Source organism: Osmerus mordax, chromosome 5 (genome assembly GCF_038355195.1).
Source record: "Osmerus mordax isolate fOsmMor3 chromosome 5, fOsmMor3.pri, whole genome shotgun sequence".
In the NCBI taxonomy this organism is placed as follows: Eukaryota; Metazoa; Chordata; class Actinopteri; order Osmeriformes; family Osmeridae; genus Osmerus; species Osmerus mordax.
Genome location: NC_090054.1, coordinates 5,975,184 through 5,999,292, shown reverse-complemented (window position 1 = coordinate 5,999,292; position 24,109 = coordinate 5,975,184). Strand labels below are relative to the sequence as shown.

The 24,109-nt window shown below is 45.3% G+C and overlaps 1 protein-coding gene across 1 annotated transcript; it reads left to right on the top strand.

Annotated features, from left to right (window-relative positions):
* Window positions 1–280: 280 nt before the first annotated feature.
* Window positions 281–22,319, top strand: ercc6 (excision repair cross-complementation group 6). Its single transcript, XM_067236926.1, has 22 exons — window positions 281–317; window positions 716–904; window positions 1,122–1,350; window positions 3,417–3,537; window positions 4,267–4,381; window positions 4,676–5,399; window positions 6,617–6,748; window positions 7,247–7,405; window positions 8,800–8,935; window positions 10,505–10,675; window positions 11,091–11,267; window positions 14,532–14,648; window positions 15,205–15,300; window positions 16,730–16,948; window positions 17,446–17,556; window positions 17,991–18,110; window positions 19,655–19,749; window positions 19,872–20,017; window positions 20,350–20,967; window positions 21,162–21,327; window positions 21,546–21,624; window positions 21,864–22,319. Exons 2-22 carry the CDS (start codon window positions 730–732, stop codon window positions 22,314–22,316), a joined length of 4,359 nt encoding a protein of 1,452 aa, XP_067093027.1. The 5' UTR covers window positions 281–317; window positions 716–729; the 3' UTR covers window positions 22,317–22,319.
* The last annotated feature ends 1,790 nt before the right edge of the window (window positions 22,320–24,109 follow it).

Genomic DNA, 24,109 nt, shown 5'->3' with positions numbered 1-24,109 from the left:
GTTAATCTGAAGTTAATCTAAAATCAACTGATACATTGATTTGAATGACAGATGGATGGATCCGCTCACATGTACTGAGCGGATGTAGTGCAGGAGGTGGTTTTCCACCGAAACCTGTAATTCTTTGTACTTTAGTGGCGTCTAGTGGACAAGATATTTCATTAACTGCGCAATGTATTTACACATTGGTTCCACTAGAAGGAGCCATGCAAACAGTGTGCAGAGTGGACCGCGTCTGTCTTCTTTGGTTATCTCCGAAACACGGTAGTAAGAAATGGATGGAGTCTGTCCTGACATGTTTTGTAACTGAGATTTTGGTAAGCATCTTGCCACGTAACTAGCTAGTATTACTTTATTTCAGAGATACAAACGACAAGTGTAGGAACTGTTTTTGAAGCTTTGCTAGTGTTGCTATGCCACTGTAAATTCCTGATAAAAACGTAGTTTTCTGTTACATTTGTGTCAGAATCGTAGTAGCATTAGCTAGCACGCTAGAAAGCTTTATAAGCACAATGACCAACAGTGGCTTGAGAGTTAGCATGATGCTACTGCTAGCCCAGATAGCTACAAACATACACAATCATAGCCTATATAGTCTCAAGCATTGCAAGCTATGCTTTTCCAATGACGCCTGTAATAATTTACGTTTATATTATATTTTGCCTCGCGTGATTTGTCTTCTGTGTGTCTGTATGTCAAACTGTCGCGTCGCTAGCTATACTAGCTAGCATGCCCATAGATGGTAGCGATGATCAGGCGCCCGCATCCAAATACAGCGCTGCATGCACCCTGGGAGATGCAAAGGAGGATGGGGCTGCCCAGGTCTCCATCCAGGGAACCAGCGGGGACTCTGAGCCTTCAGAAGCCTGCCCAAACGACACTGGACCAAGCGATAGCAGCAGTGGTATGTTTCTGGTATGAAGGGCTAGCTAACGTTAGACATCTGGTGCTGATGCCACTGTGGAAAAATGACACCCTTACATAATAAATGTTTAAGAAACAATAGTTTGAGAGTGGCATTATTAAATAGTAATGTTGATTCGCTATTAATTGTTTGTATCAATCATTGTTTGTATTAGCATTAATCAATCAGGGAGTAAACCCTCTTTTTTGATCCTAAGGTTGTAAAAGATCCAAGGCCCTGCTCCAGATTAACCGTCAGTGTATCCAGGCAGCAAGTGCCAGTTCTGGGGCTGCGGAACTGCAGGGCCTTGGCGTGGCGGTGTACGACCAGGATGTTCTGGAGCAGGGCGTGCTGCAGCAAGTGGACCAGGCCATCCAGGAGGCTGGTCAGGCTGCAGCCAAGGCAGAAGCCGAGAAGGAGTACCAGTCAGTCCTGGATGATGTCAGGTGAGGAGGAGAAGGTGGGAGCCTGAGGGTGGAGGCCAGGGAGCTGAGAACTGAGGCTTGAACTTGAAATGGGGGGGTATTCCAGAAAGCAGGTTCAACAAAAACTGAACCTAACCCTGAACTCTGAGTTGATTTACCCTAAAATAGGAAACTCCGAATATTTGGTTCCAGAAAAGCTGATTTTAATTTGTTGGATCAACTTGGAGTATGTCCACTCTGAGTTAAGCGTGGGCATGAAAACTATTGAAAGCCAACATCAATGGAGCTCTAATACTAGGATTCACCATGGCACCTGGCGACAAAAAAACGTTGTCTTACTTCAGCACACTTCAGATGGAAGTGTTAATACGTGTTTATGGTGAATCTGAGCACATATTCCGGAAAAAAGCAATACGGCTGTAGCAGCGTATGGCGTGGGAGACAATTGCTGGCTGAGTCAATGCATACATTTGAATGCAGTAGCCAGTCCATACATTGAACATTTAACCACACTTTCCATTAATATTACAGGTGAAACAGTGGTGGACTGAATAAAATAGCATGTTCAATGTTATATTAAATATAAAAACATATTACGAACAGGTAAGGCATATTTTGCTTAGGCCTGTGATTGTAGCCTATACGTCACCTTGGTTTTAATCAGATTGGACATGATACAAAGTAAATATCAGTTGGTGCCTATTTCAACTTGTAGAAGAAGTAACCCCTAACAGAATGCTTTTCATCACAGAATGATGATGATGATTAAGATGGTGAAGAGATGTTTGCTGCTACAGAAATGGATGCAAAGAAGCCTATGTATGGTAGCTACTGGTAGTTTTCTCCCCATGTACTTTTATTTACAGTTTTTTTTAGTAATTGTCAGTTACACTGACATAAAGAGAATAATGAATAGAGAAACAATTTGCACATTCTGAACCTGTTGGAACAGAGCATGGATGCTGTACGCAGTGAGATGTTAATGGCAGGTGAATTCTGCATGTGGAACTGTGAAATGTCATGTAATCTCATGATTCCCAGTAAATTAGTTGTGCAAACTGTATCTCATGAAGCAAGTGCCAAAAACTGACCAAGAGATTGTGTAGGCCTACTTAGGGCAGAAGAATAAAGGCTAATCTTGAAATAGATTTGCTGGAACAACAGTTACAGGAGGGTGCATGGTTACAGCTAAATATTGTTAATTGTAGGAACAGTAGCCAATATAAATACTCGTTGTTGATTTTCTATTTGTAGGCAATGAAGAAGACCAAACAAAATGTCAATGATTTGTTTTTATTTCAGTGCCAAAAAGCATTTGGTGGGTTCTGAGTGTACGTCCACGGTTTGTAACATTAGCGATGTAAGGTAGGGTGACCAGACGTCCTCTTTTACCAGGACATGTCCTCTTTTCGATGTCCCGCCGCCATGACGAAGGGTCCTCTTTTTCACAAACTAAAATCTGGTCACCCTATGTAAGGGCTGACAATGTTGCTAAAATAAATTACGGGGTGTGACGGGAAAAGTTAACTTAGGTATTCATCAGTGAATTAAAGCACATCGAATCGCGGTTTTACAATCCTCTCCCGACGTATAACTAAGCAAATTAAATTTAGTTCGAGATCGGACGGCTGAACCAGGAAAGGACACCCCATGTCTGTCAACTGTATCAGGCTCAAAGTGGGAGGGGATAGGTAGAAATGCAGAGTTTATGGAAAACATGCTAGCTAGTAGGTTAGTTTTACAGAGTAAGTTACCATGGACACTTACCAAAAGTTTTCGTTACCTCTCTCGAACGGAAAACCCAGTTTTCCTCATTCTAGGGTAATCCAACTCAGGGTTTTCACTAATCCCGCTTTCTGGAATACCCCCCTGGACACGAGTCTGTGGGTGGTGCTGACAGTAGGAACAAAGCAGTGTTGAGATGGACACATAGAGGTCTCATAAAGCTTTTGGCTTCACTTGACATGTTTTAGGTTAATCCGTATACTGCATGGATTAAATCAATATCCTTATGGTACAAGGTTAGATATGGTTTATAACCTGCTTATAACTTCTGCCTCTCTTGCTGCCTGGTTTGTGTTTCTCAGGTCATGCACTGCCGCTCTAAAGCACATCAACAAGATCATAGACCAGCTGACTCCCTTCGCTGCCTCCAGCAAGGACATCAGCAGGAAGGTGGAGTCCGTCAGACGCCAGAAAGAGAACAAGGTCAGAGGAGAATTACATAGTTATAGACTGATAGTAAAAGAGCTGGTTAAATAAATGTCTTGTCAACGTTGTTGTCTATATATGCAGGGATTGAAATTCCAACCATTTTGGTTGCATATGCTCCCGAAATTGTGTCTGTGCAACCTCAAATATATTTGGGAGCATTTGTGCTTGGGCAAATAATTATTATGGTGCAACCTGTTTTATTTTCTTTACAAAATGCTCGCTAATTAGCCAATACATGCCTGCTGTGAGCTGATACAGTGACCGGTCCACCGTTACATAACCAATTAAACATCATATTTTTGTTCCCAACTTGAATGCAGATTTTAGATTGGTTAATATTAGCTGTCAGTCACTACTTGTCACTATGCCCCGTTGTCACGTGACAAGGAGCTAACTAGCGAGCAAAATAAATCAATAACATAAAAATTGTATTTGTGCTGTTCCTTAATATTTGGCGGGTCATCCAAATTATTTGCTGGTGTTCCTAACATTTTAAAGTTGGGAGCACCAGTGCCACCAAGTAAAAAAGTACATTTCAAGCCCTGTCTTTGTAGACAAATAGTTGTTACAGAGATACTGTAAGGAGGATGTTAATAACAGCGATAATGATGTTGATGATAGTGGTAATGATAATGATGTTGGTAGTGATAATATTGATGGTAATGACCATGATGGGATGATGATGATGATCGTGATGAAGAGAACACATCTTCCCCGCTGTAGGAGAAGCAGCTGAGGAAGATCAGGGCCAAGCAGCGAAGGCTGCAGGCGGTGCTGGGAGGAGAGGATGCCCTCCGGGTGGAGGCTGAGCTACTGGCCGAGGACGATGGGGAGGAAGGTGACAGTGTGTCTGTGTACATAGAAGTGTGTGTGTGTGTACATAAGTGTGTGTGTGTATACATAGAAGTGTGTGTGTGTGTACATAAAAGTGCATGTGTGTACATGGACAAGCATGGGTTTATTTTAATAGAGGTCGTAGCAGTGACTTGTGTGTGGGTGTTTGTGTGTTGTTGGGTAAACATGAGTCTAGTTGTGAAGGAGGACAAAGACCTGGGTTTCAAGTAGTGAACTTAGAGTAAACCTGTTGTGTGCGTGTGCGTGTGTGTGTGTGTGTGCTTGCTTGTCCTTCCAGAGCCGGGCCCCTCCACCCTGGGAAGCATGCTGATGCCCTCCCAGGAGACCGAGTGGGAGGAGCTTATCCGGACCGGTCACATGACCCCGTTCGGGACAAGGATCCCTCCAAAGGAGGAGAAGAAGAAGGAACCCAGGAAGCTGATGCTGTCCGAGAACACCGGGTTCGACCTCTACCTGGCTGACCAAGCTCAGCTGGCCGAGCACAGGAAGAGACCCACGCCTCTGAAGAGGAAGAAGATGGCAGACGGCGGGAGGAAGACCAGCGGGCAGTCGGTGTTCTCCTCTTCCTCTTCGCTAAAAGACAAGCTTCAGAACCGCATGTGCAAGCTCCAGAGAAGTGCCTTAAGGGCCCACCCTAAGGCCAGGACCAAGGGGGAGCCCCTGCCGCCCAAGCCCAGGAGGAAGCAGCGTGTCGGAGGAGAGGAGACGGACAGCGAGGGGTCTGAGTACCTGCCCAGTGATGAGGGGATGGACCTTGAGAAAGAGGAGAGGGAGGCCGCGGAGGAAGGTTGGGGAGAGGAGGATGAGGATGGGTACAGCCTGAAGCCCTACAGGACAAAGAGTGATGGAAAAGGGAGGAAGAAGGGGAAGAATAAGAAGGAGGAGAGTGAGGAGGAGTATTGCCCCAGCAGCTCAGAGGAAGAGGAAGAAAACGGGAAAAAGGGACAGGAGAAGAAATTCAAAGATGACGGCGATATAGAGTTCTACAAACAGAGGATACGGTAACATACTGGCTTCTCTCTACCATCTCGCTTTCTGTCTGTCCATCTGTATGCCTGTCCCTCTCTCCGTTTGGCCTTCTCTGCATCTGTCCATCTCTCTGTCTCTCTCTGTTTGTCTCTCTCTCTGTCTCTCTCTGTCTGTCTCTCTCTGTCCTTCTTTTTCTAGTACTCATTGGTAACTTGTAGTCCTGACTAGGCAATTTGTCTGATCAACAGCCCAGCACTGGGATGAAGAATGAAAGGGAGAGAGGGGACAGACAGAAGTGGGTCGAGAGAGAACGGGCGGTCGGGGGGGGGGGGGGGAGGGGGGGGGAGGGGGGGTTGAGAAAAAGAGGCAAAGGGAGATGGCAGATATAGTCTGTGAATGAGAAGAAAAACACTGAGAATGAGAAGATGGACAAGACTGTATGAGAAGAGAAAACGTTGAGGGGGGAGGAAAATAAGTGGAGGTGGATGGTGGACAGGGAAAGTAGTAGTGAGAGAGTGAGAGAGTGAGAGAGAGTGTGTGTGTGTGTGTGTGTGTGGGGGGGGAGAAAAAGGGAAGGGGCGGGGGGAGGTGGGCAGAAAAGCGTAATTAACTGAACCAATGCTTAGTCTTGACTTAATTAGAGGCAGTGGTCTCCCAGGCCTTCCGGAGGACTAGTTTCAGCACAGGGTGACAGGACCGGCCCCAAATTAAGATGGATTCTTATCCGTTCCTCTCCACACCTTTCCTGGGAGCTCACACGACTAATTGTCTGTATCAATCTTCATTTGCTGTGTGACGACGTTGTTTCTAACTGCCCTCTCTACCCCTCTCCATTAAAACTGCTCTTCGATCCCACTCCTATCAAACACACTCTGCCCTGTATCTCCAACTGCTCTCAGAGAGCACTCAACCTGTCTATAGTTACTCTTCCCCTCGACTAGTCTAAAGCTGCTGTACCAGTCTGTAACTCAGCAGTCTATAGCTACTCTTCCAGTCTACCAGTCGATGGCTGGTCCACCTGTCTACCGGTCTATCGATATACCTGTCGACCGCTCTACCAGTCTGTAGTCACTATTTCAGTCTACCAGTTAATAGCTGCTCTACCAGTTTACTTCTCTACCAGTCTATAGTCACTTTACCAGTCTACAAGGCTACCAAACTATAGCAAATCTACTAGTTTATAGCTGTTCTACCTGTCCACCCCTGGTCTGCCAGTTGTGTGTACTGATTGTGTTGTGTTTTTGTACAGGAAATGGAAGAGGCAGCGGCTGAGAGAGAGGGAGGAGAGGAGAGAGAGAGGAGAGGAGGAGGAGGAGGACAGTGATGCAGAGTTTGATGAGGGGTTCAAAGTACCTGGTTTTCTCTGGAAAAAACTCTTCAAGTAAGCAACACACACACACCACACACACACTCCAGTCATAATCATAAACACAAAGTTTTCTGAGCTGAAGGAACGTGTACAAAACTTTATTTAGAGCCATTAATATTTCCCATTCACCTACAAGGTTAGTGTTGTGAATAAGTCATAAATAATCCATATCTGGTCAGATAACAGTGCTACCTTTGCACTGTAGCACAATAGGATGGTTGATTTTCAGGTGTGTGTGAGTTTCTGTGTGTGTGTGTTCTGCACTGTGTTGTGCTGTATGCCACTCCCACACCACTTAAGGCCCTTTACATCGAATCAATAGTGATAATGGCTTTATGATTAATTCATCACAACCAACTGTGAAAGGGAGATAGGGGGATGGAGGAAGTGGGATGGAGATAGAGGAAGGGAGGGAGGCAGGTAGAGGGAGGGATTGGCGTGGAGGGAGGGGCTTTGGTGTTTGCATGAACATCCTAGAGCAGCAGATGTTTGTGTGTTTTTTTGTTTCAGATATCAGCAGACAGGTGTGCGTTGGATGTGGGAGCTGCACTGTCAGCAGGCTGGAGGGATTCTGGGTGATGAGATGGGATTGGGTAAAACCATCCAGGCCATCGTTTTCCTCGCCGCACTGAGCTATAGCAAGCTCAGAACACGAGGGTGTAACTACAGGTACACACACTCTCTTTCACACACAGACACACACACACATACGCAAACACACACACCTACACACACACTCATACACATGCACGCACACACAGTCATACACAGAAACACACAGAAACAAACACACAGAAACTAATGCATACACATAACACTCGCACAGACACACACACACACACTGTGTGCCAAGTTAGTGTTTCCCTGTGATGTCTGCAGTAAAAGTGAGATGAGTCTGATAATTGAAACATGTTTAATAATTCAGACAAAAACTCTCCAGCAGAAATCACCCTGATCAAATATTCATACAACACAGACACACAGTCTCCGCCCACACCCAGGGCAAGTGTGTGTGTGTGCGTGTGTGTGTCTAAGAGAGTGTGTGTGTGTGTTTGTGCGCATAAGAAAGAGGGGGAGTCAGGGAGAGAGAGGGAGAGAGAGGGAGAGAGAGGGAGAGAGAGGGAGAGAGAGGGGGAGAGAGGGGGAGAGAGAGGGAGAGAGAGGGAGAGAGAGGGGGAGAGAGGGGGAGAGAGAGGGAGAGAGTGGGAGAGAGAGATGTATGAGTGTGTGTCTGAAAGGACACATCAAAGGGGAGGATAGAGGGGATTTTACATGAAACCCAGCAGTAAACACGTGTTAGGGCCAGGGCCTTCTTGTTTTGAAAACACACACACACACACTCAGGGGGATGGTCAATACTCTGTCTGCAGTCAACATCCACAAATTGATTGTTTGTAAACTCAATTATAGGCAAGTATCAATAGCTTTCACCAGCAAAGCTTCAAATCACCATATTAATGCTGTGTGTGATTCTGGGCAAATGCTCTCAAAGCAGTTTAGGACACACACACATAAATGTTCATAGTATTTTCTTAAGTAGCCTAAAGACTCTTCAGACAATTTTGAAAGAACAGAGGTCCTGACTCAACATCACACTCTTTAAATCGTTAAATATTTTACAGGAGGATTACTGTCAGAGACTACCTGAGACCTGGTGGCCAAACTGGGCTGAACAGGACCCCGTCTGGGTGGCCGGGGGGAGAGTAGAGGGAAATGGGTGTCTGTTTATGTAACCCTGTGGCATTGCATCGCTGTTCAGTATACCTTTCTTCCCGATCTGACCACTTCTGGTTTTGAACTTGGGTCCTCTGACTTACAAACGCAATGACCAACCGTTTAAACAACGCAAAGCAAGCTCTTGGGTGGGTGGTATTCATATTGAGGAGTGAGTGTTACTTTCTTTGTACCTGTAGGTAGATTTAGTGTGTGTGTGTGTGTGTGTGTGTTGTAGCTGCACATATTTGTGTCTAGAGTATGTACGGTATGTGTGTGTTGTTGCTACACCTGTCCATGTCTACAGTTTACGTGAAGGTGTTATATGGAGTTGACCTTGTGTGTCCCAGGTACACGGGCCTGGGTCCTACTGTCATCGTGTGCCCAGCTACGGTCATGCACCAGTGGGTCAGGGAGTTCCATACCTGGTGGCCCCCCTTCCGGGTGGCTGTCCTGCACGACACCGGCTCCTTCACCAGCAACAAGGTACCTGTGTGTGTGTGTGTATGTTGCCCTACCCAGTGCCCCCACCCCTGTCTTTGGCATGGTGATTAATTAGCTGGCGTGTGTGTTGGTGTGTGTGAGTGAGGGGTTTTCCTAAAAGAGATGATGGGCTTCCTCTGGGGGGCACCAGAGATCTGTTTGTGCAATGTTGGCACATAGACTTCCCTCCCCCCTATACACACACACTTTTAATTGCCAGTCGCTAGGGACCAAACATGTGCATGCAGGGTGCTGATCATGTCAGCTGGTCTGAGAGCTGGCTCTGAGTGTTTGTCCCTTCCTATGAAAGGGTGAATACTGCATTAGTATGGTCTGTATTTGTGAAAGGGTGAATATTGAATGAATATGGTCTGTGTTTGTGAAAGGGTGAATACTGCGTTCGTTTTTTTGGATTGCTTGGATGCATTGGTCAAAACTGAAGCCACATTTTCAAAACTTTTCACAGTCAGCAAAACCGAAGTGTACGTGAACCAAACTCTGAATCATTTTTCATTGCTTTCACACAATGGATTCAATTACCACATTCTCCAAAATCCATGAACTTGTTTCTCATTCATTCTCCACCAACTGCAAAACACACAATTTATTTGCAGCACATTTTTCAAATGTTAACACACTGTTTCCAAAACTCTTAACAACACATTCAAACATCTAATAATTGCTAATGCTGTGCATTTCTGCAGTAACCAGATTGAAATATATACAAAATCTATATATTTACTTTATTGTAATAATAATTTAACATTATTGAATCATTTGAAACACAGCTGATTGCAATTTCAGCAGTTTTTTGTCTCATAATCAAACAGACAAAAGGGGACAGCTTTGGAATGATTCACAGTTTAGAAACATGGATCAAGAAAGACAGGTTGGTGGGGAAAGAAGATAGACATTATTATCATCGCTAATTTGTTTTTGTTTCAATTTTATATTTTTCTAAAGTCCGTAAATTACATACAATAAGATATGGAAAACATAAAGGATACTGAAGCAAATTGCTGCATTTCTGACTCATTCTTGTAAAGACTTTTGTAGTCAAAGTGAAAAGGTGTTATTTTTGTTCTATGATGAAATACTGAATAATTTCTGTAATGATCCCTGTTGGTAGTGTTTTTTAAGTCAGTATGTTGTGAGTGACAATGTATGCTTCTGAGTGAGAATTGTTGCCAGTGTTATGGTGTAACAAGCTTATTTTGAGACATGTATAAAGTGTTTTGGTGGTTTGAGTGAGTTTGGAGGAGAGATTAACTGTTTGGCCCACCTGCATGTTGCTAATGCAGACTGTGTGAAGAGTTTTGAAAACGTGGTTTCAGTTTTGACCAAAGCATCTAAGCAATCGAAAAAAACTGTAATATGGTCTGTGTTCGTGAAAGGGAGAATTAACATCCACTGGTTAACAAATGTTACTGTGCTCCGAAGTTGCCAGTTACCACTAATGCTTCTCGTGTTTGTGGTTTTGTATGCGTGTGTGGTTTTGTGCACGCGCGTGTGTTTATGCGTCTGTATGAATGTGTGTGTGCGTGCATGTGTCTGTGTGTGCACGTCGTGCAGGAGAAGCTGATCCCAGAGATCGCAGAGTGTCACGGCGTCCTCATCACTTCCTACTCAGCTGTGCGGATGATGCAGGATAGACTGCAGCGCCACGACTGGCATTATGTCATCCTGGATGAGGGACACAAGATACGCAACCCCAATGCTGGGGTCACCACTGCTGTCAAGCAGGTACACACACGCACACTGTGACAATCTCACTGAGACCCGTAAGTGTAGTCCGAGGACTCAGACACAGGGAGCAAGTTGAGCATGTGATCAAGTTTTAATGGAAAAGTGGAAAAAAAATTGAAAAGCTCTTGAGAAAAGAACTAGCGTGGCTTTTGTCGTTCTGTTGTTCTCTGAGTCAGGATGAATACTCCCTTGTTCAGATGACACAAGGCACAACACTTTAGGCTATGAGGCACTTTGTATGCCGGAGTCCGGCTCTCACCCGTCACCTTCACTGGTCGTCCCCTCTCTCCTTCTGAGTTCTGCCTTGGCTCTGCTTGTGTAGCCAGGGAGGCTGGCGAGAAAACGAGGCGCAGCAAGTCAGTTGAACTTAACTGCTTTCCCTCTCTGTCTATTCATCTCTCTCCCCCCCCAGTTCCGTACTCCCCACAGGTACATCCTGTCCGGCTCCCCCATGCAGAACAACCTGAAGGAACTCTGGTCCCTGTTCGACTTCGTCTTCCCTGGAAAGCTGGGAACGCTGCCCATCTTCATGGAGCAGTTCTCTGTACCCATCACCATGGGGGGCTACAGTAATGCCTCACCTGTGCAGGTACGCATGCAAACACACACAGGGCTGGGTGACAATATCAATTTTCAGGTGGAATGCGACCTTCAGTTGAACAGTCCAGTATAAATTCTTAAAATCCCAAGATTGATCTTTTAACCCAGGCTTAATTTTTTAGCAGACATGTGAAAAAGATGAGCTGAACATTATTTGTAGTTCCCCCTCAACTTCTGCAGATGTTGCGGAGTTCTACTGAGCAAATGTACTCAATTTACCAAATGCACTAAAAGTTAACTAACTTGTACAGTGCCGTTTAGAATCAAACGTCTGTCTACATGCATTTCTCGTGAGATCCATGGCTCTAATGCTTTGGGCTCAACATGGCGACAAATGCGATTACATGTATTTGTTGTGAACCGCTCATCCAAACAACACAATTGTATGTGAGTGCTACACTTAACAGTTGACACTGCACGTCCTTGGATCCTGACTAATGCACCTGGCAAATTTCTACTTACAGAGCATGGTTCTCGAGATAATAGAGCCACAGACATACACACGCACAGATTCCTGCCTTTTTAGTTAGATAAATGATAAACAATGGCGGATCCTCCCCCTCTGATGCCAGCACCGTCATGGCTAAAGCCAGATGTGTTGGAACAGTTCTGTGTGTTGGACATGCGACAGACATGTCCTGTCCATCAGAGTTGGGGCTGAATTATTGCGGGGATGATACCGGTCATGTTGACCTTCTCCAGAAAGTTGATGTCCTCTCAGCTGGTCCTCAGAGTCTTTGTGAAAACAGTATTTTCAACACTCTTTTCTGGTGTGGGCTCCTCTCGCACAGCTCAGACGATGGTGGACCTCAGAGTCAATGTCAGCTTTTGAGGGAAGAAGTCTGCCGAGGTAGGGGAAGTGATCAATGTTTTCAAGAGTGGTGTTCACTTTTTTATGGTGGACTGGGCAGATGTCTGCTTGAGTGAAGGTTGATGCAGAAACTGGGTCTTCTAGTTTGGCAAAATTGACATTGTCACATAATTTGTATGATACAGTATAATGACATCCAAATTAATAAATGCAGAAATTGAATGGAATCGAGAGCTTTTGAATGCCTAAGACTGTTAGGCAAACACACACACTCACGCAAACACACGCTGTCTCACACATACACTCACACACACACACACACACACACACACACACACACACACTGTCAGGCACACACACACACACTACATTAATGTTATCTATCATATTCAGAGTTGTGGGTATGGACCCTGGGAAGGAGAGAAGGGGGATGGATAAAGCAAGAGAGAAGTGAAAACTTGTGTGAGAGAGAGGGGAAATAAGCAAAGAGGGAGGGGAACGAAGCAGAGAAGAGAGAGAGGTAGTGTCATTAGTGTCCAGTCGTTAATAACCCACTGACTGACTGTATAGAGTTAATTATTTAAGATGGCTATCGATTCAGCTTCCACTGTCGATAATAAAAACCTTTACTAATTATTGATGTTATTAAATGGCTGAAGAGAGCTAAGCTGTGCAGTCTTATCCTCTTGCCCTTTTTACCTCTTGTGCCCCCTTTCTCTTTTTCTCTTTCTCTCTGTTTTACTATTTATCTCTTATTCTCTTGTTCTTTTTCTCCACCTCTCTCTTCCCTTTCTCTCTGTCTTTCTTTGACTATCTTGTCCTCTCTTCCCCGGTCTCTCTCTCTCCTGGCAATGCATGCCAGGAGGATGCCCTAAGACGATTCTGTGTTAGATAGGAATTTGGCACGTGTGTGTGTCCACAAAGTGCCTGTGGGATCCATTACTGAAGCATATGTATGTACCCCTGCCCCCCACCCCCTCCTGTGAATCCACTCAGCATCTTCCTAATAGATCACAGGACGCCCCAATACCCCCCCCCCCCCCCCCCCCCCCCCCCCGCCCAGTGTTCTCCAGAGGGCTGTATTACGAGTGTGTTATTACCCCACCCCCCCACCCCCAGCTGTGTTGACCCTCTGCAGGTTTACTCTTTGATCCTGGGGGCTGGGGGGGATGAATAGCTTTCAGCCCTGGCTCAGGTCAACCTGTGTGTGTGTGTGTGTGTGTGTGTGTATGACTGTGTGTGTGTTAGAGTGTGTCCGTCTGTGTGTGCGCACAGGGCTCGCAAGATTTCGAAATCTCTGGTAGCCCTTCGGGCAGGCACCCTTCAGATTTTGGTAGCCCAAAATGAGTTTAACCAATAGTAAATTTGACGGTTTTATCCATTAAGCACAAATAAAAGCCTGACAATGTGTTCATTTTCTGATAGAATCATTCACATCTTAGTGTGGAAATAAATTAAATAATAATACCAGAGTTTTTGAGGCAAGTAAATGTTGCTCTAATTTTTTTGCTGTATATGATAGCGAGCAGAGTATATTGTAGTGTGTGTGTTAGCACATGGATTCAAACATTCTGACAGGCAAAGTGAAGCATTCACGTGAAAGTGATCACGTGTTTCTCTTAAAACAAATAGCTCCGACACAGAGATTCATGAGAAATTGCGCTGCGTACTCGATACACTTGTTTAAGCTAATCTTCACTGTGAACAAATCAGCATGATCAAAAACTTCCGCGATTGTATTTTTCCTTAAAATAACCAATGAAGGTAGGAATTTAATTACGCTATTTCAGATAGCCTGTTGGGCTGGCCGGTGATGCATTTTGGGAGCCCGACTGTAAAACATAATAGCCCCGGGACATTGGGCTAGCGATTTGCGATCCCTGGTACATGTGTGCACCTGTGTGTGGTTTATGGAGTGTTCTATTGATAATCAACCACTATAGACTGATAGAATGTTCAAAAAAGGGGCAATGTGGCCTGTTGACAGAAACAGTTCCAGGAAGTTTAAAGGGCAGTTGAAGCGTCCATAGACGACCATCAGAGCTGACTCACTGACAGGGCTCTGGGGCGTACCATCTAGAGACCTCCCCTAACTCAGGTTGGGTGAGACCAACCCTTCTACACCCCTGCTGTGTGGGCTGAATCAAACCAGCAGCAGTGATGAAAGAGAGACCATCCTCCATGTCTCTATCTCTGTCCCTTGAGAACAACTACACTCAGATCAATCTTTCATGACTTACTCTGCTGAGACAGAGAGAGAATGGTGGGATAGAGGGAGGAAGAGAGAGAAAGAGATTAATCGACAAACTTGCCCCGGGGGTAACTGCTGACTGACAGGTGTCAGAACAATGGACAGATGGTCAGGTCAGCGCCTTTGTGTTGTTCTGTTGTTTGTTTGTTGTTCTGTTATTGTGATTCCTTGTTGTTGTTGTTGGCGCCCAGGTCCAGACAGCCTACAAGTGTGCGTGCGTTCTGAGGGACACCATTAACCCTTACCTGCTCAGACGCATGAAGGCAGACGTCAAGGCAAACCTCAACCTGCCCGACAAGAACGAACAGGTGCGCTTCACTTCCTCTTTTGCATGTTTCATATCATGTGTCTGTAACCAGGAGGCTGTAGTGTGTCCACCTCGCCTAGCCTCCTGTTTTTTCATTTCAATTATTTACTTTAAACCATGTTAGACTGACTGGCTAGCTGGCTGACCGGCTATCTGACTGGCTGGATAGACAGAGAGACTGTTTAGATAACGTTTGTAGCTTTGTTGACTGCCTAGAAAGAAAGCTAACTCACTCACTGCTTAGCTTTTGTTGACTGACTGGCTGGTGAGCTGTTTGGTTGACTGGCTGGATGTGTAGCTGACTAGTTGATTAGTTGACTTTGGTTGACAAGATGGCTGATGCTGGTTTGTTGGTTAGTTAACTGACTAACTGGCTGCTTTCGCCAGCTCATTAGCTGTTTCCCAGAGTACTGTGCAGCTGAAGCAGACCGCTAATCTCCACTAGTCGTCATACATTCTTATTTCATTTGAGGGCTTTTAAAGAACATGCTCTGTTCTCAATACTCTGATGGTGCTGTGTATGTGTGTGCTTGCGCTTGCTTGTGTGTGTGTTCTAGGTTCTGTTCTGCAGGCTGACCGAGGACCAGCGCCACGTGTATCAGAACTTCCTGGACTCCAAAGAGGTCTACCAGATGCTGAATGGAGACATGCAGGTGACTGTCTCCCTGACTTACAGTAGAACATCTCTACCAGTACAGTAGGTAGTTCAGTAACTCCTGCTAGTGGGTTAGACTAGTACAGTAGGTATTATAGTAATTTATGCTGGTGGGTAAGACTAGTACAGTAGGTAGGACAGTAACTATCCTACTGGTGGGTAAGACCAGGACAGTAACTGTCCTATGGCCTTGTGCCAGAGAGTGACCTGGACCTTCAAGTGAGGTCAGAAAGCTCTCTGAGAAGATGGTGAGGTCAGTAGTGGACTTCCTGGAACACTGCATAACATTCATTATTAAACAGAGGCTGTCATCTACCCTTCTATCCCCCCTCCACCTGACTCTTTTATCTCTCTCTTTTCTTTTTCACTCTGTCAGGAGCCATTATTAAATTGAGCTTGTTTCCTACAGCTAGGTTCCAATCACCTGAAGACATAAATTGCTAATTTACTTACCTATCTTTAGTTATCTCTCAGTAGATTGCTTGTGTGTGTGTGTGTGGATAAGGAGCTGTAGTTCCCATGTCCTTTCGCATTAACCCAGAAGAAGCTCTCTATCCCTTCACCGCATTCATCACCACTGGTCCAAATGGCCACACACACGCACGCACCCACTTAATCAGTTTCTCTTCCTCTCTGTTACGCACACACCTCTCTCTTCTTCTTGCTCTCACACACACACACACATACACACAGCTTGAACGGTCACTCTTAGTCCATTAACCCCCATTACTAATGCAGTGACCACTGAGCCTTCAGCAGAAGCACAACCCAACCTTTACCTTCCTCACAGATGCAGTTATACAAGGGCATCTCATTAATACCCACTGAAGCAAATGTGTTTGTTTAACGTCACTGCAGCCATGCAGACTGCAGCATGTTAGCGTCTCAAGTAAAGGACTGTTTTCTCCATCTCTTGGTGATCCTCTCTCTGAGACAGTTGCTGAGGGAAGTCTTGAGTGGAGCAACCTCAGAATCCAGTAGCAAGATAGATCCATTCATATCAAGTTACCCATGTACAGTAAAACGTTTGATCTATTTGACTAGAGAATTGTCATTTTTCTCTATCAAAACTATATATAAATGGGTAGATTCATAACGTCTGAAACACAGCCAGCACATCATACAGTAAAATGTGGTTTTATGTTACGTGGAGTGTGGTGTTACAGTATGATTGTGTGTTGTGACTGTGTTGTGACTGTGTTGTGTTACTGTGTTGTGGCACTGTGGTGTTACGTGTCTAGGTGTTGTGGTTGTGTTGGGTTACAAAGTGATTGTGTTGTGTTACAAAGTGATTGTGTTGTGTTACCTTGTGACTGTGTGTTCTGGTGGTGTTATATTGTGGCTGCATTGTGTTACTTTACTTTGCAACTGCGTGCTGTGGTGATGTTGTATTGTGGTACATTATTCTGTGTGACTGTGTTGCGCAGGTATTCTCGGGCCTCATCGCCATGCGTAAGATCTGTAACCACCCAGACCTGTTCTCCGGAGGCCCCTGCATGCTGAGGAACATTCCGGAAGACCAGCTGACTGAAGAGGAGCACTTCGGCTACTGGAAACGCTCGGGCAAGCTGATGGTGGTGGAGTCTCTCCTCAGGCTGTGGTTCAAACAGGGCCACCGTGTGCTGCTCTTCACCCAGTCCAGACAGGTCAGGAACACACACCTACACACATGCGCGTGCACACCTACACACACACAGACCCACTTATGTACAAATACACAAACACACCCATAAACACACTAATGACCTCACACACGCACTACATTTATGAATGTTTCCATTAGCTACTGGAATACCTCAAACACACTGAAAAATGCTGAGTCTGAAAGACAAAAAGAGTCAGATTGAGAGAGTCAAATGGAGCAGAGAAAGAGACAGAAGGAAAAAGCGAGGAAAGAGAAGAGAGAGAGAGACAGATGAGACGGTGTGTCTAGGCCCAGCTGTCTAGTCAATACCAATAAGATTAGCGATGGAGGGGAACCTGAGAGCCACGCAGTCCGTATCTTTGTCCATGTAATATTAATCTGCTCTAATCCTGTTAGACATAATCCACGACCCCAGGCTCCTCTCTCTCTCTTTTTCTCACCTACTCATTTTTCCCTCCTATTTCCATCTCTCCCTCCCTCTGTCTTTCCACTGTCCAGATGTTGGAGATTTTGGAGGTGTTCCTAAGAGAGAACAGCTACACCTACCTGAAGATGGATGGTACCACCACAATAGCGTCCCGACAGCCTCTTATCGCCCGATACAACCAGGTGACCTCCTCCTCTCTTTCTCCCCTCCTCTGTCCGTCCTTGTCTGTCTCTATCTTTCTGTCTCTCTACCTCTCTCTCCCCCTCTCCTTATTTCCTTTCCCGGTCTTTCTGTTGATCTGTCTCTCTCTCTTTCTACCCTCTCTCCCTGTGTCTCTCTCTCTCTCTTTCCCCTCCTTTCTCCATACCTGTCCATCTTTCTCTGTCAACCAAAAGTCAGTCAAACTTGAACTGAAATAACTTTTAAGAAGGACACACAAACAATGTTATGGAAATTCTCTGTTGAGAGGGCTTCTGAAACCATTTCATTTTCTAACAGCTAAAAATATATTTTGTTCATCCCTTGCTCCTTGTCTTGTCTCGCCTCTTTTTCCTGTTTCTCCTGTTTCTTCCCCCTTCTCTCTATACTCTCGTCATCTTTCTCTGTTCTCCTCCAGGACAAGTCGATTTTCGTCTTCCTGTTGACCACTAGAGTGGGGGGGCTGGGCGTCAACTTGACTGGAGCTAACAGAGTCATCATCTATGATCCTGACTGGAATCCCAGCACCGACACCCAGGTAGGCACACACGCATACATACTCACAAAGATGCACAAAGACACATATGCAGACCAGGGCTGCAACAACGAATCAATAAAATCGATTATTAAAAGCGTTGGCAACGAATTTCATTATCGATTTGTTGTGTCGCGCGATTATTATGCCACTCAATATGTTGCGGAGATGTTTGAGTATAAAAAAAAAAAAGTTTAGTTGAGCGCGGAGCGGAGGTAGAGGAAAGGCCATTGGAGAGACGTTGAGTAACGTTGTTCTGAAACACATGGCGGAGGCAGAGAAATCAGTACGACCCAAGGTGTGGGAGCATTTCACACTCAATACATCGAAACAGTGTGTTAATTGACCGAGGTGAAGTTGGTTTCATATTCGACATTCATCTCACATTCGGAAGACGCTACTTTGCAGCATCACGTTAGGGACCGGGTGAAAAATGTTGACTTTTATAATATTTTTGGGAATATAAAACCTCAAACAGACACCAGAGTATCTTAACAATGTCTGGTATACTTCCACAGCCTTTACTTTTTCAATTAAGTTTCAAATAAAATGATAGAAAATCACTAATCTTTGAAAATAGCTTAATCCTCGCAAATCTGAATTTTTTTCAAAATTGTGTCAACAAATCTTAAATATACACCAGATTATTCTAATAAAGTCTGGCCTACTTCCACAACATTTCAATTTTCAATAAAGTTTTAAACAAAACTCAAATAAATTGCTCATCTTGGAAAATAGCATTACATCCACACTAATATTCATAACTTTTTCAAAATTGTGTGCTTGTTTGTGCACATTCTGAAGATGTTTTGCACTGTCAGTTCTGTTTTTGAATAAAGGGTTGGAAGTTAATGCTTTTTTGTTTTAGTTTTTTTATCCGATTCATCAATTAATCGAAAGAAGAATCGACAGATTAATCGATTATTAAAATAATCGTTAGTTGCAGCCCTAATGCAGACACAGGTCTTCTTCAAGATCCCATGACATGCTGTTTTTGGATGCTTTTATATAGGCCTTAGTAGTCCCCTAATACTGTATCTGAAGTTTCTTTCCCGAAATTCAGCCTTAGCGCAGCATTACAGCCACTACGAGCAGTCCCACAATGAGCTTTCCTCAGGACGTGCTGTTTCTGTGTCTGTAGCTTTAAATGCCTGTAGGAAGAAAGAGGCAGGGCTTAACTGCCATGCTTCGGTCGTTTGCAAGACGTGATGTCTCGAGGAAAACCAATATCCTGCTCACACAGTCGTAGCTCATTTTCTCATTGGTGGGCCAAATTCTCTGTGCGGGCAAAGCAGAGAAAGGGGAGGTAACCTTCGCTCTTATGACATCATAAAACCAGAATTTTCAAAACCGAGCGTTTGAGCTTTCATTTTCTCAAAGGCGGAGAAGAATACCCAGGGCTTGGTTTACACCTATCGAAATGTCTAGCCACTGAGGGACCAAAGGCAGGCTAGGGGAACGCATATTAATGTTAAATAACCTCCTAAAGTGAACATTTCATGTCATGGGACCTTTAACTGAGTTTGTGCGTGTGTGTGTGTGTGTAGGCTAGAGAGCGTGCGTGGAGGATTGGTCAGAAGCTGCAGGTGACTGTCTACAGACTGCTTACTGCTGGGACCATAGAGGAAAAGATCTACCACAGGTGAGGAATTAGGGAAGAGGAGGAGGGAGAGAAGGAAATGAGGAGGAGGGAGGGAGTGGAGAAGGGAGAAGAAAGGAGAGGGGATAACCTAACACTATTTGCTTTTTCTCCTTTTCCGTCAGGCAAATCTTCAAACAGTTCCTGACCAATCGGGTCCTAAAAGATCCCAAACAGAGGCGCTTCTTCAAGTCTAACGACATCTATGAGCTCTTCACCTTGTCTAACCCAGACGGGTCACAAGGAACAGAGACCAGCGCCATCTTCGCAGGTGAGATACCTCTAACTCACCTTCATTAGCAGGGCCAACTCCAGAGTAACATGCAAATAGTGCATATAGAAAGTAGTCAAAAGTGCATGGTTCTGACAGTATTCAAATTCAAAAAATGGTTTGTATTACCAGGCATAGTGTAAAATAACCACCGAGCTGCAGATGTTGATAATACAACTTCTGTTTAGAACTGCATCTTCCAAAGCACCTCATTCAAACTAACTGGTTGATACCAGGCTTTTGCGGAGATGGAACAGGGAAACATCTAAAAACATGCAGGGCTGAGAAAGGCTGATTTAGATTAACTTCCTTTGATGGACTACCCTGTGCAGGTACGGGTTCCGATGTTCAAGCTCCAAAGAAGCCTGTGAGGTCATCCTCACACAAGTCCAACCACTCCAGCCACGCTCACAAAAATTCTCCAGCCAGTCACTTTGCTGCATCTGCTAGGAGCAAACACTCCTCTGCCAACCACATTCCTGAAGATGGTTCCACCCCTCTCCACAGTATTGACTCTCAGAACCAAACAAAAAGGTTGATTGACAGCCAAAGCCCCAATCAAAATGGGGCTGTGTCAACGGATGGACAAAACACACAGCACGCACACGCACATCCGGACCTGGCGCAGAAACATGGACCAAAACATACAGGCTTAGACCACGGTGCTAGTCCTGACACATACACACTCAGGGATAAACAGAGGCCCAGGGACCACACCCTGGTCAGCTCTCAGAAGCGCAGAGAGAAGAGGAAGCACTGTGACCAGGCCGACTCTGACGGACGCAGACATGGGAAGCACAGGTGCCAGCGGGACGCCAAGTTCGAAGGTCACCGCATCCCTCATCTGGTCAAGAGGAGAACCTTCCAGAAGGAGGAGGAGGGACAGGCGGAGACAGAGGACCAGAGGAAGAGTGACGACTACGTCCTGGCTAAGCTCTTCAGGAAGTCAGGTGCGTCTACGCACGCAACACAAAACGCCACAAAAAGCAACAGAGAGCTCATGATATCCTAAGTGTATCCTCTCTTCCCTTTTTCTTCCTTCTCTCCCTTCTGTCTCTCCCCTTTTCCCTCATCCCTTTTTCATCCCCATCTTGCCCCACCATCACTACTGTCCCCCCCCTTCCCACTTCTCCATCCCCCCCAGGCATCCACAGTGTGATGCAACATGACTCGATCATGGAGGCGTCCAACCCAGACTTTGTCCTGGTGGAGGCGGAGGCTAACAGGGTGGCCAGGGACGCTCTCAGGGCCCTCAAGGTGTCACGGCAACAGTGCAGGCTGCCTTACAACAGACCTCCACCACCTGCCAGGTACACACGCACACGGGTGCAAGGCATCTCATTTACACACTAACACGCACGCACACATGCAGGCACACACACGCACGTGCATAACATTTTATTTACACACACACAGAAAGCACCTCAATTCCACAGACACATACGCACAGAACAATTCATTCAGATGTTTAATTTCCATTATGGTAAAGTGTGTGTGTGTGTGTCTGTGTGGGGGGTCTCTCTTGCAGGAAGCGTTTTGGTCAGAAGAAGAACTCTCTCCTGTCTGAGCATCCTGCTGTAGCTGCTCCAGCTCCTGACAAGTGCAAGGTAAAACCTTCACTTGCTAGACTTCTACCTTCTGCTGGCCTGCACCTTCAACGTGTTCCATATTCTCTTGCTCAAGCCTTACTCTCTCCCCATTTGTCTTATCTGTTCCTCTCTCTCTTTTCTCTCTTTAAATCTTCCTCTCACTTTCTCTCTGTTTTGCTCCCCCTTTCTCTCTCTTATCCTTTCCGCTTTCTCTGCCACACTGTCTCCATCTAATCTATGTCTCTCCCCTAATACAGGATGCTGCCATCATAAAGAAGTCCATCCTCAGGAAGACCACTCCAGGCTCCCTCTTCAGTGGGGAGAGAGGAGAGTCTACCTCCTCCCCCCTCTCCTCATCCTCCTTGCTGGCCAAGATGAAGGCCCGCAACCACCTCAGTCTGCCCGCCGGCCAAGAGGGAGATGGGGGTGGTGAGGAGGAGGAGGGAGGGGGGGATGAAGGGGGTGCACGCAGCGCCCCCCCCGCTCCCCCCACGGAGCACGACGAGCTGCTGGTGGACCTGCGTAACTTTGTGGCCTTCCAGGCAACTGTGGATGGGCAAGCCAGCACCCAAGAGGTCCTGGAGTACTTCACCCCCAGGCTGACCCAGCAGCAGACCCCCGTGTTCAGAGAGCTTTTACGCAACATCTGTGACTTCCACAGGACACCCGGACAGGAGGGCACCTGGAGGCTGAAGGAGAACTACCGCTGAGGAGGGGAGGAGTGAGGGGAAGGGGTGAGGGGAAGGGGAAGGGAGAGACGAGGAGAGGAGAGGACAGGACAGAACAAGAGGGACTGGTCTGAATTGCGAGATTTGCTCTTTATATGACACTGATATATCACTTGTTTATGTAAGTAATGGTTTTTGTTCCTGGGATCTACTTGAACACTATTGCTGCAGTTAAATGGGATTTTTCCATTGAACAGAATAATGTTTAACATCATTTAAACATTACTTTGCTGTATCTGCTCACGATAATGCTGTAGTGTGCCTCATATTGATGTTGCTATACTGTGAAATTATTATTGCTGTCTGAATTCTGTCTATTTTTGTACAAACATGTATTTGTTCTTAAATTGAGTCTCGTTCTCCAAGCCTGGTTGCACCTTTTCCAAACATCTTAACACAAAACTAAAACATTTGAAGTATTTCAAAGTTATTTCCAAATTTTCTGAAAGGACAAATAAAAGAACTGCTACCTCTTTAGCCAGTAGTTGTAGAGAAGTGTAAATGCCAATTTCCAGGAGATGGAAGGAACAACAAATACATTTATTTGTACATTTTGTAATGATGGAATAAATCTTTCATTGAAAATAGTCTGTTATTAGTTTTCTTTCTCCTTCCTTTACCCCCACCCCCAGACAAGTATGCTTTTGTGACGCTGACACAGCCACACGCTCAGGTTAAGGGTTGTCTGATAAAGTAGTAGGCCTATGTAAGACTCATATTGATCATTCTTGTCAGAATGAGGTTATGTTAGATAATACTACTCTAACGGACAGAAATACAGTTGGGTCTTATCATACAGCGTCCTGCATCAATCCATCACTTTGACAACGCAGCTTTGGGGGACACTTCTCTTATCATAAGCAGGGCTGTGTCTAATTGCCATTAATGGGCCGTTTCACTCATGACATAGGATAAAGTTATCAACACTTACTTGATTTCAATTTTCTCCACGCATCTCGCCGAGGTCACAATAACAACTTTATTTTCAGCAGTGCATAAATTAATTACGCGCATTTAATAACCAAAATATCATTATATTCCCCCTTTAATATCGTAAACGCCGTACGCCAGGGAAGCCCCATAATAGCGGCGGGCCCCGTAACTGGCCATTATCCGCTTGTAATGATATTACAGAACCAATTACGCGCCATTAGAGGGGCTTTTCTGCGCTTTATGTGGTGTGATCCAATCCCGCTCTCCTCCTCCAAATTTCAGCTGTTACTCGCGTGCTCATTTCGCTCTCACCTCAGAGACGCGTGCGTCTGCGCTCTGTTGTCCCCCGTGCGCTTTAAAACTAATTGAAAGGGTCCCGCTGTAGATCATTTATCCGAAGCAGAGAAATAAATCGCAGGACCCCTCGCTGTGAACAAAATCAAACATTTGGCCTTGTGATAGCTCCGCACGCACAGACCCTTGTAAAGTGGACCCACTAAACCACCAAACGAGCAATTATCCGGCCCGACAGTAAATCTAAAACCCAAAAGCAGTAATCTTCCTTTTTTAATATAGGAAAGCACCAAACAAAAAAGTGCACCGGTTATGTGTATGCGTTTGTTTATGTTTTGGGAATAACTCAGGACTAATCACTTGGGATGCATATGGAGGAAACGTTGCAAAGTTATTGTTTCCTCATCGGGAGTAACCTACCATGGTCGTATATCCTCCCAAGGCACGCACACACACATACACACACCACACAGTGGGGAGACAAAGCCACGATAATCCGATTAGGACCAATTAGGCGTGAGATTCTAAAGGCGCTAGCAGGAGCTGAA